Source organism: Lonchura striata, chromosome 1A, assembly GCF_050655825.1.
Source record: "Lonchura striata isolate lonStrDom1 chromosome 1A, ASM5065582v1, whole genome shotgun sequence".
Taxonomy (NCBI): Eukaryota; Metazoa; Chordata; class Aves; order Passeriformes; family Estrildidae; genus Lonchura; species Lonchura striata.
This window is the reverse complement of record NC_140741.1, coordinates 33,178,545-33,196,598: the sequence shown is the minus strand read 5'-3', so window position 1 is coordinate 33,196,598 and position 18,054 is coordinate 33,178,545. Positions and strand designations below refer to the sequence as shown.

The window sequence follows — 18,054 nt, the reverse complement described above, 5'->3', positions numbered from 1 at the left end:
TTAAGCATTCTTGGAATTCCTCCTTCCAGCAATGATGTTCTAAGTAAGTGAGACAGCCCTGAGCGAAGCAAAGAAAAATGTTGTTCCTTTTAAGGAAAGTAGTTCAGACTAGCGTGAAATGGGGAGACGGAAAAGATCTGGCTGATGTCAGGGGCCTGGCGAGCCGGCCATCCTTTCCTGGGGTTCGGAGCCCGTCCTGCGCCGAGCCGAGCGCGGCCGGCGCCGCGGGTGCAGTTGCGGGCAGCGCCCTGGAGGTGGAACCTTCTCACCGAGGCTGAGCGGCGCTCCCGCGGCTCCGCGGGGCCGGCCCGGGCGCTCCGGGCCCGGGGCATCCCTGTGCAATGCTCGTGTGGTGGGCAGAGCCTTTAGGAGCGCAGCAAACTTCCAGAGCCTTCCGGCGAGCGCTCCCGGCTGTGTCCCTCAGCCTCCGGGATGGCCCTGGCTCGGCGCTGCCGAAACCTGCCTGGTGTCGGGAGATAAAGGGGAACTCCGCCACCCGGGATCCGAGCTGCGAGCCAAACCCGGGGACGGGACAAAGAGCGTCGGGAATCTCATCCTGTGTCATCGATCCTGTGGCGGGGGACGCGACTCCGCCGCCCGCGGAAGGCGGGATGGGGATGGAAGCTCCGCACGCTGGGGGAGACCGCATCAAACAGAGCAGGCCCGCGCCGGTGACCCCCTCTTTGTCCCCCTCGCTCCCGCTCCTCACAGCCTCAGCCTTTACCGGCTTCCTCGGCTCGGGAATCCCGCGGCGTTCGCCGGCACCGCGCCCCGGGCGGAGCGGCTGTGCCGGGGAGGGCGGTGCCGACGGCGGCGGGCGGGCCCGGAGCCGCAGCCCGCGACCAGCTGGGGATTCACGTGGAGCCGCGCCGTGCCGTGCCGTGCCGGGCCGTGCCCTGCCCTGTCCGGCCGCGGAGCGTCGCCTCCTTCAGCACCAAGAACAGCTACAAGTGTGGCTACGCGCCCGCCATGCCATGACCGTCTGAACGCTTTTGTAATTTATTCTGCATTCCCCCGCTTCTTTGGCTCTGCTATAATTTGCCATCCTTAAACGGTTTTCCTGCAAGGGAATTGTAAGCTACTTTCTGAGTCAGGGACCACATTTCACAGTGTTTTTCCAAGAACTGAGGTAATGGAGGCCTGAGAGTTCTAAAAGAAAAATAATTTAAAATCTGAACCTTGAGAGGGACTTGTGAAGTCTCTACAGAAAGGCGAACTTTTAAATTCATGTCTTCATGGAGGAGCCAATGAATGAATACAAAGAGCATCCTAAGTCACCAAAAGGGCTGGAGCAGCAGTGTCAGTGATTAGAACCATGCTCTAGGAAATCTGCGGAGATGGGAGAGGCCGCTGTAGAATATTAGGAAGTGACACGGCGTGTGTTCACTTGCTAGCAGAAGCAAAGCTTTGAAGGTACTTGAGGTGATTACAGTTCTTTGGGCAGAGGGTACGGGCAGATATCTGCAGCACATGAATCCTCGGGCAGCAGCTGAGTCCTCTGTATAAAAGCTCACATGAAGATTATGGATTCTTACTGTGATTTTACAGTTGTGGGAGGAAGAAAAAAGCCATCTTCAGTCCAACCATAGCATTTGTGACTGGAAGACTGTCTGGAATCACATGCAAATAGAAGCAACAGCTTTTGCCCAGGAATTGCAGAATCTGCTGTTGGCATGTTTGGCAATTAAAACTGCTATAAACCAACTGCAGGGTAGGATAAGGTTTCTGTCACTTGCAAGGATTGGGTGGAAACCACAAAATAGATACACAGCCTTGTTGCATCATAGCAAATTATTATGATCTTGAAGGATGGTCTTGTTTTTGTTTATTTTGCAATATTCTTATGGAATTGGTGTGCTGGCAGATTTCTGGCAGAAATACAGACCTGTATTTCTTCTTAAACTTTGGACTTGACAATACCAGAATGGAAGCCACTGCCCAGCAAAATAGCTTTGAAACCCTTTGGAGACACCTGTTAGCCTCTGCCTCAGTAAGCTGGTCATAAATTTCCCTTTTGATGACTCCTGAGCCTAGTTACCTGTTTCTGTGGAAAAATTTTAAGATAAGGTTTTTCTGAAGAGCCAAGGGGATCTCAGTTCCTGTATTTTTCTGAATAGAGGCTACTCACAAAGCCTCTCTCCAGCCATCTGGTTTTGAGTTTTCCCATGCTACTACAGCAAGTCAAATGTAACACTCTAAAAGGTAAGGATTTGACAGCAAATACTCTGGTGTGACTATTATCTGCTTTAGACCTTTCCTAACATCCCCTACTGCTTTGGGGACTGTGATGTGTTTCATTTAAGGTATTCATCAAGTTAGCTGGTGGAAAATCAACAGGATATATTGATGCCAAGCCCTTGGCTGACATCATCAGACTGAAACAAAAATTACACTCCCCACAGCTTTTGCTATGCAGAATTCCTTTTCCTTTGGCCACTGTTCTGTGTTCTCTGTACTGTGTATCTGTTCTCATGAAGCAGTCAAGAAGATTGCCTGTGGTCATCTGAGCCAGTTGTTTAGACTTTTGTAGTTCATGGAGAGAAAAAGACTTCTGAGGCACGAATTGCATGTTCTATTTAGACATCTATGCTAGTATCAGGTGACTCACTGCCTGGAAAGGAGCTATTTCTTTCCATTTCCCTATTTTTCTTCTACACAGGGAGCCTAGAGGAATGTTTTAAATACAGGACTTTACATCTTAGACATTTGAGAATCTCTCCTGAAGACCTGTGTATTTTGTCCAAGAAAAGTCACCTCTGAGAACGCAAAAATGTATTTACCTGATTCCTACAGAACAGTTTCAAGAGGAATTGGCTAATAGGGCATGCTCATGTGCTTATTCTGATGGATCTGGACACACAACGTGGCACCATAATGTACCCAACATCAACCTTGTGAATTTGCATATCCACTCAGAGAATAACTTCAGGCCAAGTGCTGGGCTGGGTATCTGCTGCTGTATGGACACTGTATGGAAGCTGTGGTTTTAGGGGAATTCTCAGAGCCTCATCAGAAATGCTCTCCCTGCTCCATGGGGGTGGGTCTTGCAACATTTAAATTTACAATGACATTTCAAAAAAGTATTTTTTTGCTTCAAGTGAGTCTTCATTCATGATTTTGATGATTCACAGAGCTGCAATTCTATCGCTTCTGCAACATGAAAAGAAAGCCATGAAAAGAAACACCTTGAAGTCTAGACAATGGATTAATGGTTTGTTTTATGGCTACATAGGCAGTGTTAATTAAACATACTATCAAAGTTTATATCAAGCCTTGGGTATGTTTTTTATCTAGGGAGTACAAAGAGATTTTGCACACTTAGAAAACCTGACTTCTCCCCAATTTTCTGCTCCCCTGTTAATTAGGCATTTGCTGCATGAATTGCACGAACAAAAATGGTACAGGTCTGTACTCATGTCTGTCTGGAGCTTTATCACAGCCCACTTGTATACAGGTGAGAGGAACTGAGAACCATCACCGCACACTAAAACCTCCCATTGTCAACACAGGAAGCAAAAAGCTGAAAAACAAGATGTAACTATGTTAGCAAGGTAGTGGCAGCACTATTTAGAATTCAGACTGTGGGATGATACACTGGATGTGACACCATTGTGAAACCCTCCTGTTGGATTCACATCTGCCATCAGTATGGTTTAACAGAAAAACTTTCAGGAAACAGGCATTAACAAAAATATTAAAATTGCAATTTTTATCAATTTTAATAAAAGAATATGATCTGTAGAACTTACTTGGAAAAAAACCCCAAACCCAACCCACAAACAAACAAACAGAAAAAAAAAACCAAACAACCCACACAACATTCCAAAATAAGAGTTGACCTGAAAATATTCTGCAACTGTAGATTTACAAGCTCATGAAGCAGAGTTACTGTGAAATCTTACCAAGTCATGAAAGGAGTCCCACTATCATGTGAGAATATCCAGTTTCCAATAGGTTCTCATTTCAGTTTTGTAATCTGGGTACCTCTTGATTTTATATGAGGGTACTTTAGGATATATGGTATAGCCACAGGCTAAGTCTAATCACTTATTTCCACAGAAAGCTTTTGATAAGAAGAGTCACCACTTCATTTTGAGCACAACTCCATGGCTTTTATATAAGCAGAATATTTGACCAGTAATAAATATTATTTTCAGAACCTATTGCAAATACAAGCAGTAAAAATCAACAAGCAAATTATGATTCAAGTATTTAGATTCCCTTCTCTCTGAAGAACTGAGCTAAGTGATAACATTCTAATCTGGACAAAATTTGGCCTAATTGTGCTGCTGCTCAACCTCCTGCTTCCACATTGCTTCAGGAACAAGAACAGAAGAAACTCACTGTCATCAGAGATCAGACTACAACCCACCTGCTGAAATGAGAGTGCTGGAAGTGCACAAGCATTCCTGTTGGCTCTGGATCATCGTGCTTCTTCAAACACAAAGCACTGATATTATTGCATGCCCTGGGGAACTGAGCAGTTGGATGTCAGTGCAGCTGGAACATGTGAAAACCTTCCCAGTTTCTACCTGTTGGTGAACATCTATTATACATACAAATTTAGTGACTGGCACAACAAGGGGCTGCATTAATCATTCCAACCCTGCCAGACCTCTTGCATTTGATTGACATGTAAGCAAAGAATAGAATATGTAGCAGCAAATACCACTGCATTTGCATTTCTCACTGTAACATTCATTTTTCCCTTTTAAGGATAATTACTTGTATATTATTCCAAAGTATTTCCTTCTATGATTTTGGCAATATAGGTGCACAATAATTTGGTAGTTAATCCAAATTCTTATATGTCCAAACACATAAACACACAGTTAGAATATTATTCTCCTTCTCAATACGACTATTAATAGAGACCTACTCAACACCCCCAAATTATCATCAGAATGCTGTTGGGTATGATTAAGAATCATTACTTTTTACACCATTTCGGGAAAGAAAAAGCTTGGATAGAGCTCCTCTAAAACTCTGTTCCCCTGTGTGTCCAAAAGAAAAGATATAAACTGAGAAACAGAATCAGCACAGTAATGATGGTAAGTTTGGAGTAACTTCTCCCCCCTCCATTGCTCCCTTGTGGACCAGGCACACTGTAAGAGACCACAGGTTCTGCAAGGGGATGTCTCAAGTGTATTTCAAACTGCAGACACATTTTCCCTCCCTGATGCAGTCCTGTTTACCCAGCACTGACTTTCTGCTAAAGTTTCCATCAAATGGTTTGGTTCCAGTAACCCAAATATAAAGGAAGGATAATCTTCAATGAAAGCCTTAACCTTTCAACTACGCCATTCTTGCATGGGCTAGGTGGAACACACCTAGTTTGTCCTTTTCTTTAAAGACTCCAAATCGCACAGAAAGTACTGTGCTTGTCAGAGATCAAGTTTATCACAAATCAGCTCTTCTAGCTCCAAGATAGAGCGAATGTTTACATTCAAAGCATGCCCTATGTCCTGTGACAGTGAGGAGGACAAACTGACTGTTAGTACACATGGATAAGCAACAGTTCAACTGTTTTCCTTGTTTGCTGACATCTCATACTTAGGAAGACTTCAAAAACCACAATTCAACCCGAGCTGATAACAAATTTGCATGGGGGTAGCAGAAGAATTTCCTTGAGGACACGTAAATCACAGTGTGAGACAGTGGCCTCTTTGGAAACAGAAGCCTTTGCATTAAACCAAACCTTTCAGATGTCTGAACTAGTAATAAAGTCCTTCAAAAAGAAACTCAGAAAGCTAAGTAACAACTAACTACAGAACAACTTTCTTTTGATGACGTGACAGTAACAGCAACCGACCTTCCCCTGAAACCTCTTCTGAAACATCTTAAGTAACTTGCAAGCAAGTCAGCACCTCTTCTCTTCCCACATTCTCCATCAACTTTTATCCAAGCTCAGATAGCACATTCCTAAATGACCAACTTCCAGATTGAAGATTTTCACGGACCATGGAAACAAACTAAATGGCAAAAGAGTAGAGAAGGAATGGAAGAACCCCACTGACCAGTGTGATGAGCAGGTACCTGACCTGCACACTTCCCAAACAGGCAGACTCTGTTAGGTGCACAGAAATAAATCCAAAACAAACCTGGATTGGAGTGCTGGGGTAGTTTAAGGCTCAAGCTAATTTGGCTTATGGATCTTGCCCAAGGCAATTGGGTTACAAACTGCACTCCTGAGTTTAGTGAATATTTATGGGTGTTGTGTGCAACATACTGAACCTGAATAAACTTCACCACCAAGTTTTCAAGTGCAAATGTAATCTCTTTTAATTCTGCTCTTAAAAAAATTAGATTGCTCCCTCCAAATTCTAGCTGGCACACACATTCTCAGAAAACAGATAATGATTAAATACCAATCTGAAAGTTCACAAGAAATTAACTACTTAATTAAATGAAACATAGCTTCAAACAAGCAACACTGAATCTGTTCCTCCATTAAAGAGGACTAAAAGTTTCTGCATAGAGAAAGCAGTAAGTAAATATTAAAAGTACTATTAGTTAAGACATCAGACAAAAACAGATCAGATTCCTGACTTGATGTTTTTGTCTTCACATAACAACAGCTCCATTTGGATGACTGCAGTTCAGCCTGCCTCAACATAAAATACTGCTTTTTACTTGCAATGTAGTGAGGATAAAGGAAAGACTTTGGTTCTTCAAACATTTAGATTACTGATATGTACGGGCTGTTGATTGTCACTAGTTTGTTCCAATGATCCACAATTGCTTCAAATTAAGCACAGCTGAAGACTGCTGCAGATGCATCCAGATGTAGTGTTGTTTCAATAACTTAATAGCACTTTGATGTTTGCCTTGCTGAATTCTTCACTGCTGAAGGAGGATCAGTCTTCAGTTAACATCAAAAAACAAAACAAGGCAGTTAAGAAGATCACGTAACGCAGAGCTCCGAAGCCCACAGCGGAGGTTTGCTGCAATATGATTGTTTGCTTCTGGTCTCTTGAGAACAAACAGCTGCTGTAGCAGTTGCTCCCTCCTCTTCTGCATCTTCCTTTACCTCCTGGAAACCTTCTGCTTCTTGATATGGATGTTCTAAAAGTTTCAGTACATTTCTTACCTAGAGCAAAAACACAGCATGGTTGTTAAGAATTTAGAAAGCAAAGGCAAAGTGATATGGAGGAGAACCTCATGCCAAATAATGAGCAAGTATATTGAATTTAATACATGAACTTCAGACAAGCCAAATATTAAAGAGATTAATAATATACATAAGATGCAAACTGTAAAACTGTACCTGGCTGAGTTTGTATCTGTATGGGACTCAGGCTCAAATAACTTGAAATGCAAATATTAAATACAAATTCTTATCTAATTTCTCAAAATAGATTCATTTTCCCATATTCTGTATGTAATGTTCTACATGCTGAAGTCCACAGGTGAAAGCTGTAAATTTTAGAAGATAACATTTTCCAGAAAGGAACAAGTATAAATTAATCCTCAACTGCCTTCCAAGCCATTCTCAAGACAGTAAAAGCACTGTAAGTGTCTTGTCCTGAGGTCAGCCTACAAGAACTGATGAAGTTCAGATTCAGAGTTTTGATTCCATTATTTGTACTGCAGTCATTAAAATTACAGTTACAATAAAAACAACAGAGATCTCCAGAACAGTTAATTCCCAATCCCCTTACTGCCCAAGATTCCAGATAAATTTTGCTTGATATTTCAGTCATTGACAGCACCACTACACATCCACACAAACCGAGAGAGAGAGAGAGAGAGAGAGGGAGAGAGAGAAAGTAATAATACCATACCTCTGAGAAATCCCCATTTTCAGCTGCTTCTATGGCATTCTGGGCAATATAATTTCTCAAGATATATTTTGGATTGTTTGAATTCATGACCTTGACACGCTCAGTGTTCCAGGTATCAGCATTACCAACACTTTCTATTTCTTTCTGCAAACGGACTCTGAAATAAAGCATGTTACAACAATTGGTTTTTACCAAGAATCCCATGTAGAAGTTGACACATTTTCTTGTTTTGAGATACTTGATTTTCAGTTCTTAAAAACTACTATATCATCTATAATCCTCTCTGTTTGTAAAATGCAGAATGGCAACAGAATATAAACTACCACTTAGTTTAAAAGCAGTACTAGGGACAGTCAGCAGGTCCTGATACAGCTTGAGGAAGTGGCACAGCACAGCTTTTCTGTTCTCCAAAGTCAGTTCGAGACACAGGATATGGTCTGTTCTACACTGCTCTGCAATGACTGACACATTCAGGTCTTGTCTTACAAATAGTTCTATACAGTTTATTGGTTAAAGCTTTTGCTGTTCTGGTAAAGGCACGAGGATGCAATACAGTTGAGGCAGTTTGAGGTACTTTCTATCAGTAATACTTGCCAAAGCTCTCAGCCCTGCTGGAGAACAAGATCACAGGCAGCCAGGTGAAGAAAGATCTGCCATAATCCACACAGTACAAAAAAATTAATGCTCTATTCAGGGGTTTTCTTTACAAAAAAAATCTCCCGCTAACACTTAAGTTTTTAGGCTTTAAAATAGTCTGGACATTTGTTTTTCCTGGCCATGATTTCTGTTTTTACTCTTTGATTAAGAATACTTGCTTTCTGTATTAATACATAGATTTTTCTTTTGGAAAAAAAAAAAAATCAAAGGATAGAATGTTTAGAGGTCAGTCAGTTGTAGTTACTGAGCAAAAGTTCACAACTGGAATTAGTCTAAATCAGAATCAACATCAACACTGGTGAAGCACTCTTCATACTAGATTTGATGCTAGGTGATTTCTACATCTTCACACTACCTCAAAATTTAGTAAAGGAAGCAAAAAGATGCCCTTGAATTTTCACAGCAACAAAGACACTGATCATGGCAGTAGATAATATTCTTGAGTTGCATGCCCTCCCCACCCTCCTAATCTATATTTGAAACAGGGTGTCTTTTTTTAGACATGCACATCGTTCTCAAAATGCAGAAATATAATAGTGCTACCAATACTGAGAAACCTTACCTGTATTTCTCCAGCCATTCCTTCCAGTGTTTTTTATTTCTGCTAAGTACATCATCTGCTGTTAACTGCTGCAGTTTAGAGAACTGTTCAATGCGCTCCAGTTCTTTATTGATATTAGCTTTTGTTCCAATTAATGCAAACAGCTGAGGATTAGACTGAGCCAACATCAGCATCATTGACAGTTGTCTGGGAACAAAAAGAACAAATATATTAGATACTAAAGTTGAGCTGCTCATCAAGAACCATCTCTCTGCCATCAAAGTAGATACAAAAACATTCACAACAAACTGAGATTTCACTAGAGAGGTTAAGTAACAGAAATTCATAATACAGTGTGTTTAATTAACATTCCTGTAGTATATAAAGATTTTTGTGGTATATAAAGTAGATTTTGAAAATTACTAATTTAGTTGCACAATTCTCATCAAAACACCCTTTGAACTTTGAAAGGAATTAGCTTAAAAAAATTGATCTTATTTAGATATCAAGATAATATAGCATTCATAGGTTATGTTGTTTGGGGTTTTTCCTTTAACACCTACTATTTTTGCCAGTACTAATAAAACCCTAAATGATATGGGGAAAAATACTTCAATTAAGTCACATGAGAAAACAGTGTGTTTGATTTTTTTAGTTAGCCAGTCTAAATCACAGATTGAGAACTGCTTTCTGATAATAAATTCTAAACAATATCCAGACTATGTTGCTGCAAGTTTGACTAAGATTGCATCTTTTCATATTTCACTGTGCTTGCTGGTGCTGTACAATAGCTCCACCTTATTTTCCAATATCATGCTAGCTTTTATTTTTCCTGAATTAACAACTACAGCATAGCATAAAGTAAAATAAAAACCCAAAGAGTTGCAACATATCAAAATACAAAGTGTTTTTATTTCCTCTGTAAATGCTCTTTTAAGCAAAGGACAAAAGAAACATTTCTCCTGGCTTCAAAACAGACAATTCATTATATCAAGTTATATCTTCCTACTTTTCAGTCAGCAGAGATAAGCCAAGTGCTCTGATTTCTGGATTTATATAAAGTACTATCCAGATCTGATATACACATCTGATATGCCTAGATCTATGATATCCAAGTGCTGGGATTAAAAAATGCACTCACTTTAATACAGTATTATTCCCCTCCAAAATGTCACATCCCTATCATGATGACTTATAGCTACTTTTCAGGTCTCTCTAGTCCTGAATGCAATGTTTAAAACATACTGTCCGATCTCTACCACACAAGTTATCTCTGTATTGTGCTATCAACACACAGCAAGAGCTGAAAAATTTGGTGGGTTCATTACCTTCATGCAGCACTTAGTAAACAAGAGGGACGGGAGGAAGAGAAGTATACTCAAAATACCTTTAATTTTTCCCCTATCTCCAAAAAGTGAAAAACTGCTGTAGTCACTGCAGCAGTTGAACACGAGTCATTCTTTTTCCATGCTCAGAGCAGCTGGACTGCAGAACAAATGGGGCATGGATTCTACCACCTAAAGTGGTGCAGTCTACTACTCCAAAGATCTACCCTGAGGCCAGAACTTTGGCAGTTGAAAGTGACTTTTTGCTGACAGCAGAACACAGTAGCATTGTAGTTCAAACCCATTTCTTCTGTAAAATACTTCCATATCACTTCATTATTTGGTACTCTTATTGCCTCAAGTCAGCAGAGACAGGGAAGAAAATTAAAAAAAAAAAAGACCAAGACCAACTTTAACTCAAGAGCCAACTGCTGAAAGTCACTGCTGTATATCATGGTGCATCTGCTTAACAGCGACATTTCCAATCTTAAAATTAGTGAAATATTACATACCATACGGAATTCATTATGGTCACAAGGAAACTAAAAGCAAACACCAAAAGCATTTAAGCAGAGTAGTACCTTGGATCCATCTGTGGTTTAAAAACAACTTTCAGTTCTTCCACAGAAGCACACTGACTTGTAAGCTCTTCTAAGAAATCTTCAAATTTTGAATGATCAAGGTCTACTGAGAATGAACTCAGCAAGTAAAAAATATTTGTGAAGTCTCCAGCTGAAAAAATTAATTTTATGAGTAATGCAACTAGTAAATCAACAGGAAAGCAGTTCCCATACCTCCTTCCTATCTCCTCCCACAGCAGTACAGGTCACCATTCTAAAGAGGTAAATAAAGTATTCTCTCAGTAAGGGTGCAAATGTGAGACAGAGATCCTGCATAAGGCAATAACTGCTTCACAGTTCACAATAAGGTAATTATCTTCAGCCTTTTGTTCTTCTCCCAGATAATAATGTAGTTGCACAAGGCTACTTTCTTGTAAGGTCTGGATATAAATTGTATTTTGATTTGACAATAGATTCTGATAGGCTATTAAATAAGCACCTCCTGTGCTGTTCACCAACCTGTGAGATGCATGGTTTCAAGCAGTTCAGACACCAGCTTACTGTCTTCTTCTAATTCCAGCTGGATTAGGCCTAGTTTTTTTCTCATCTTCTGCAAATAGTGTTTCTCAAATTCTGCATCATATTCCTCTTCCAGGATGAGCTGGCTTATTTCCAAGGGCAGCTCTGGAACTAAAGCTTCAGCAAGTTTCCCCAGGTTCCACTTGCAAATCTCTGGCTGTTTGTTGTAAGCATAGCGCCCTGTATTATCAGAACCATTGCAAACATGCTCAGGGTCATACCTACAAGAGAAGAAATAGTTAGCATTCTTCTATCTCAGTATCTAAATACCAATATTGTGAGAAGTAGTATTTTTATTATTTTAGTCTGCTCTAGGAACTAAAACATTTGAAAGGACACATTCCTTGATTCTTTTTCCAAAGCCACAGGCTACAAGAACAGTCTAACAGCTAGAGATGATGTGAATACAGTTTAAAGTAAATTGACAAGAAGAATTACAGGACAACTAGAACTACCTTGATCTCCTTTGCCATGAAGATAATTCAGAAGTCTACTTTAGAGTCAAAATATTAAAGCAACCATGAACACCAGGATTGTCCTACATAGCAAGAACATACGTACATTCCAAACAACGATGCCACACTGACCTGTCCATAAACCCAAAAGGGCCATAGTCAATGGTCAGCCCAACAATACTCATGTTGTCCGTATTGAGCACGCCATGGCAAAACCCCACACACTGCCACTCCGCAACCAACCTCGCTGTCCGCTTGGTTATCTGAAAGAAAGGATGTTTTGTTCATCTGCCATCACAACAATGTATTTCCAATACATTCATGTATTTCCTAGTCTGAACTGATGTTTCTACAGGTCCAACAGAAGCAGATTCTGGCAGTATGTCATACACACAAACATCTTAAGGATACTTTGCCTCTCTCCTCCTGTCATTAACTCCTCTGTTTCCCTGCCTCCCATTTCCATTTGCATCCACTTCTCTCCTTCCATGCTTGACTTGCCAGTCAATTGAACAGTTTCCAAATGCACTGGAAACAGGACACTGAAACAAAGTAAACTGTTTGACATCAGAATTGCATACTAGTCTAGTCATTCATATACAAATGTATTCTTTTGCCTATTATTAATTTTAAAAAGTAACTACAGGCAGGAAACCACCTAAGCAAGTGTAGCCTTTTGGTTTACCTTGTATGTAGGGGTGATTTACGGGGAGGGTAAAGGGCTGACACAAAAAAACTATTCCATGCAAACAGATTCTAGCACTGATAAGCATTTCTCTCCACGTTCTGAGAGTGGAAATAAGGTTACAAGATTAAATAAAAATATTGCAAGAATGATGATTTTATTTTAATGCAATTCTTCACCAAATGCATGTTTCATCAGTAATTTTCCATGGCTTAAATAAGAACTATTTTTATTAACTTGATTAAATTACTGCATGTGCCCCATCCTTCAAATAAATAGTATAATATTTTAAAGCAGTCCTAGTTACTTAAATACATTAATCCACCTGTCAACTACAACACTAAAAGTCTTAAAATCAGGAAGCTAACATGGTTTTCAAATCAAACTAGTTGCAAATACTTTACTAAATTGCCATAAGTAAAAATTCTGCATAGCTATTCACTAAAATTTTAAAATCAAATTATTTTTATAGATAAAATAATTTTTCTTCCCAAATAACTAAAAATGCACAGAAATTCAAAACAACTACTTGCTCCATGCTGCAGTGTAACTTTATTTCATTAAGGTTCAAAAAACAATCTATGAATTGTTTAATTAATTATTTGTGTTCCAATCCAGAATTTTCCTACCTTTTTTTAAAAAAACATATGCAGTCAAGTAAAGAATTAAAATTACACAAATAATGCATGGAGCACAATCTTTTGGTCTACCTTGAGATCCCACACTGCTAATTTTTCCAACATTCTCATGGTAGGTACTTTACACATTTTTCCTGATGCTGATTCATGGGGCAGCTGGAAGCCAGCAGCTAGCTACATGTGTCCAGAACTGATTACCTAGACCATGACCCAGGAAGAGAGGCACACCCTGCACAATGGCTCTATGCCAGGAAAATGTAAAATTTAAAAATGAAAAAGTCCTGGCCCAGGGCTGGGATTAAAGCACTCCAGTGGTAAGACAGTCCTTGTAAGGATGCATCACACACCACCAGGGTTCTGGTGAAAAGTAATCCCCCTGATGAGAGTGCCCAGAAACAACTTTGGGTGCCACTCAAAGATGGGTATCTTGATAAGGAAGAGAAAGCCCTGTATCTTCTTTGACCTTATTACTTTTTATCAACCTTTTTCTACAGCTAGCCAAACTAGAAGGAAAGTATGGTGTATATATAAATAAGACTGTCAGCTGAAGGCCATACTAATTTAAATTCAAACAACAGCTACAAATTATTTGAGAAGTACAGATAATGATGTCTGCTTTCTAGACAGTGCTGTGAAATGCTGTCACCTGTACTTTTTTCTCTCCATTTCCTCCACAGTGCAGAAAGAATAATAAAACAAGATAGAGTTGAAGTAACAGCAGTTCCCTGCAAATGGATGTGTTTGTTCAAGAAAAAATGGACTGGAGTGATTTTCAAAAGGAGAAAAGTCTAAAAAGTCTCCACTAAGGATGAGAGAAAACATAAGGAGGCAATGATAGCACAAACATGGAGTGTGGACAGGCAGTGGCATGAGGAGCACAACAAAGAAAAACAGATCTGGGGAAACAAGAAAAGGATGCCAGGAATAGGGGTGGGGGGAAGGAGAAGGAATCCAGCAGCAACTGGGCCAGGAAAAGCAGCCAAAGGCAAAAAGAGGCACACACATCCACAAAGATCTCCAATTCCTGTGACGTTTCTGCCACTAGGGAGCAAACATGCCATCAGCTACAGAGCTGGACACAACAGAGTGACAAGCTACAGCTCTCCTCATCAACCCAAATTGTTCACACACAAAGGACTTGTCCAGCAGAGTTAAACTCTTTGGAACACAGTGGTGAACCAAGCCACAGCTTGCTTTGAAGAATTAATGCAAGTATGCACAGGTTGTGGTAAAGAAAAAAAAAAGGGCAAGAAACCAAACCACAGAATGTCAGCTATCAAGTCTGGCTTCTGACCTCTTACTGGTCTGTTACAGAAGTGCATCATGCTGCAGCCATTCCCTGAGTCCATACCAGATCATTTCAGATTTCAAAGCACCACAACAGCTTTCAGATAGACTAGTGAAGTATTAGACACTGCTATTGTTTGCCAGCTACTTATAAAAATGCTCAACTGCCTTGAAACATTTCAATTCTAAAGTCTGAAGTTAAACTGATTTGCAAACAACATTCCTGTTTGTAATTTGGAAAATGAGACTCAGCATCTTGGTATTTTACAAAATTATGCCTTGCAGGTGATGTCTCAGCACCACCAACTCATCATCGGACAGTCAGAGCCAGAACCCCCTCTCACAGTCTAAGATAGTCCTGAAAATAGAGACAAGCCTTTGGAAGCTCTCCCAAAGCAGAGAAATCATGATTTACCATGGGGAAGGTTACACTGTTTTCACTGGTTAGATCAATATCAACACTGCTTTCATCAAGAAGTGGGTCTACTAAGAGTGCTTTCCTCAAAGAAGAGTTCAGACAATAGAATGGTATGAAGTATTAACTGACTCCAGTCATCTGTGCTTGCAGATGGACTTCCTAAAGATGACTGGTATGGATTTAAGAAGAGAATCTGATCTTCCTTACCTCTTTGAAAAAAGCAGCATTCCTCTGAACAGTGTTGTCTGAATAAGCCTCCTGGATTTCAGGGTAGAAAGTGCTGATCACATAATCAAGCATCTGTATTCGAATGTCATTCCGGTTAACGCTGGGACCCTTGCGTCCTGTGTATTCATCAGGGGGCTTAAAAATTTCAAAAGAGCCAAATCTGTTTCAAAATAAAAACACGTTTGAGAATTATCTGAAACTATTAACATAATTTGATATTGCACATAATAAAAACATTTACTGTTGTTGCAGTAACAACACCATCATCTTTTAACATCAATTCTTCAGGCGACTGAGGGAAAAGACCTGCAAGATTCCTACACTGAACGTGGTGAGGCTCAGTGACTTGGTGAAAGGAAGCTCCTACATCCACATGTAACTAAACAGACCAACCCTGCCAGCACTGAACACCAGCTCATTAAAGTTTCTTAAAACTCCTTCTACTGAAAATTTTTTGTCCTGAAAATATGTAGAAGTTGGACTTACTTTAAATACTCGAATGTACATCAAGCATACCAGTTATATTTTCCAGATATGTAAACACAGAGGAATGCACACTAATATACACATATATTCCTCATACCTCGCCTTCCTCTAACATTCTGTAACCTTATAGGAAGCAATGCAACTTCCTGAAATAGCTTCTGCTGCCTAATAGCTTCTGCTGGAGCAGGAACCTCATACACTTCTCAGGCAGGGAAAGTACACCCAAACTTTCACAGAACTACGTTAGAACTGGAATTAAGGATAGAGGTATAATTCACCACTACTACTACTATTAAAAAAATCATGTAGAGGAATAAACATGAAAAATCTCTTCTCCTAAGTCTGCAGAACTTACTTCCTCTTTCTACCAGGCCAGCATCCCTAGCATTTATCTGTCTCAGTGCAAAGACGGCAGCTCATCCCATTTGCTGAGCAACCAAAGCAGCTTCCTACAGCCCAGCAAAAGAAGTTCCAAGCCTCCAGAACAAGAAACACACAAACGGTGCTGTTAGGGAAATACACTTTAGAAGATTACTTATTTTTAAAGGGAAAAAGAACAAAACAAAACTGATCAACAAAATAGGCTTCTACCTTATAAAAGTAGAGGCTATTCTCAGAACAACTGTACACCTTTCATTTTTTGGATTCCCATCATAAAATATGTCCCGAACGACTCTGGAGTCAGATGTGACACAGGTGCCAGCCCGTGTTGTTGGTATTCCCAGGTGAAACATGGCCTCACTGCACAGGAATTCCCGGATGCTCGACCGCAGGACCTTCCGACCATCAGCCTGTCTGCACCAAAAAGACATGGACAGTTTTTAGGCTATAAAGGCAGGAACTCCCGTTTCCTCTGTGGCAGCAGAGAAATAAAAGCCTAGAAGTAGCACACTCTGTCCATGGTCCCACAAAAAAGTAGTGGTAGATGTGAAAAGAAAGGCTGGACCTTCAAACTTCTGTTAAAGTTCAGTTAGGTGGACACAACAATTTGCAATGAAGAGCACACACAACAGAATAAACCTTCCAGGTACACATATCCCTTCTAATCACTAACTATGTTTATTTTATTGATGCAATAGTCTTTCAAAAAATTTTAAAATTTGGACAGCTATAGCTATATACTGTATATCAAGTCAATGGCTTCCTTTCAGTTAAATGAAATATGATGAAAAATACCATTTTGAATCTTTCTGAATAAGCAATCCAGAAATGGGGTCCTAAATATGAGCATGCACAACAGGTGCACTAAAAAAAATCCAAACACCTAAACAGATAACAAACTAGCTTATTTAACAGACACTAAACAAATTGAACAGATACAGGTGGTTCTCAGCCCACACTCTCAGCACTTCCAATGCCGCAGACAAGCAGGAGAGCTGCCCAGGGCGGATCTACAAAGCTACCACCATTATCTGGGATTTTCACTGAGATTTCCTTAACCCTCATAGATCTGAAGAAAGCCTTCAGAGGACCACATACATGAAACTAAAGTGTTACCACCAAGACTGTCGGGCTGGAACAGAAAATATGGGAAATGCAAGTGGATGGCCTGGATCGTCCCCAAGGGGGAGACCCGCACAGGAGGATAACCAGGGACAGAAGTATCGATGCACTGAGGTGCAGTTACACTCTTGCTTTCCAGCGGAAAATTTTCCCACCTTCTGATCTGGCATTTAAGCGTTCAACTCGCTGCTGCCAAAGTTAAACAAAAAGCAAATAACCACGAGGGCTTCAGGGATGACCTCTGCCTCAGGAATGACCCTCAGCCCGGCACCAGCGCCTCGCTAGCGCGATCTGCGGCCGGCCAGTCGGTCCCCGTGCTCCCGGCACGGCGCCCCGGGCCGAGCCGCCCCGCCCGGGCCTTACCGGGAGAAGGGGGTGACGCCCGCGCCCTTCAGCTGCATCTCCCAGCGCTCGCCCCGCGGGCCCAGCACCTCGCCCAGGTACATGGCGGCGCCGTCGCCCAGCTGCCCCGCGAAGCTGCCGAACTGGTGGCCGCAGTAGCAGTGCGCCGCGGGCTCCGCGCCCGCCAGCACCCGGTTCCCGCTGAAGAACAGCGCGGCCTCGGCCTCCGCCGCCGCCGGGTCGGCCTCCGGCGCCTCCAGCCCCAGCAGCGCCAGCGCCGGCAGCGACATGGCCACGAGCCGCGGGCTCTGCAGCGGGCTGGGCCGCACCCGGGCGAAGCAGGCGCCGGGCACGGCCCGCGGGCCGCTCTCCTCCGAGGCGTCCACGGGCAGCGAGCGCAGAGCCAGGTTGTCGAAGCGCAGCGCGCCCAGCCAGCCCCCGCCGCCCCCGGGCTGCGCCATGGCCGGGCCCGACGCCGCCCGCAGCGGCGCGGGGAAGCGGCGGGCGCCGCGCAGCACCGCGGCCATGCGCGGGCGGGGCGGCGCCGCGGCCGGGCCCGCCCCTCG

The 18,054-nt window shown here is 41.8% G+C and overlaps 1 protein-coding gene across 1 annotated transcript; it reads right to left on the bottom strand.

The window, feature by feature from the left end:
- Positions 1–3,200: 3,200 nt before the first annotated feature.
- SELENOO (selenoprotein O) lies at positions 3,201–18,011 on the bottom strand. Its single transcript, XM_021555215.3, has 9 exons — positions 17,510–18,011; positions 16,235–16,438; positions 15,137–15,317; positions 12,034–12,164; positions 11,387–11,667; positions 10,889–11,039; positions 9,004–9,189; positions 7,785–7,941; positions 3,201–7,090 (listed from the first exon to the last, which is right to left on the bottom strand). The coding sequence occupies exons 1-9, from the start codon at positions 17,947–17,949 to the stop codon at positions 6,896–6,898; spliced, it is 1,926 nt and encodes a 641-aa protein (XP_021410890.3). The 5' UTR covers positions 17,950–18,011; the 3' UTR covers positions 3,201–6,895.
- Positions 18,012–18,054: the final 43 nt, after the last annotated feature.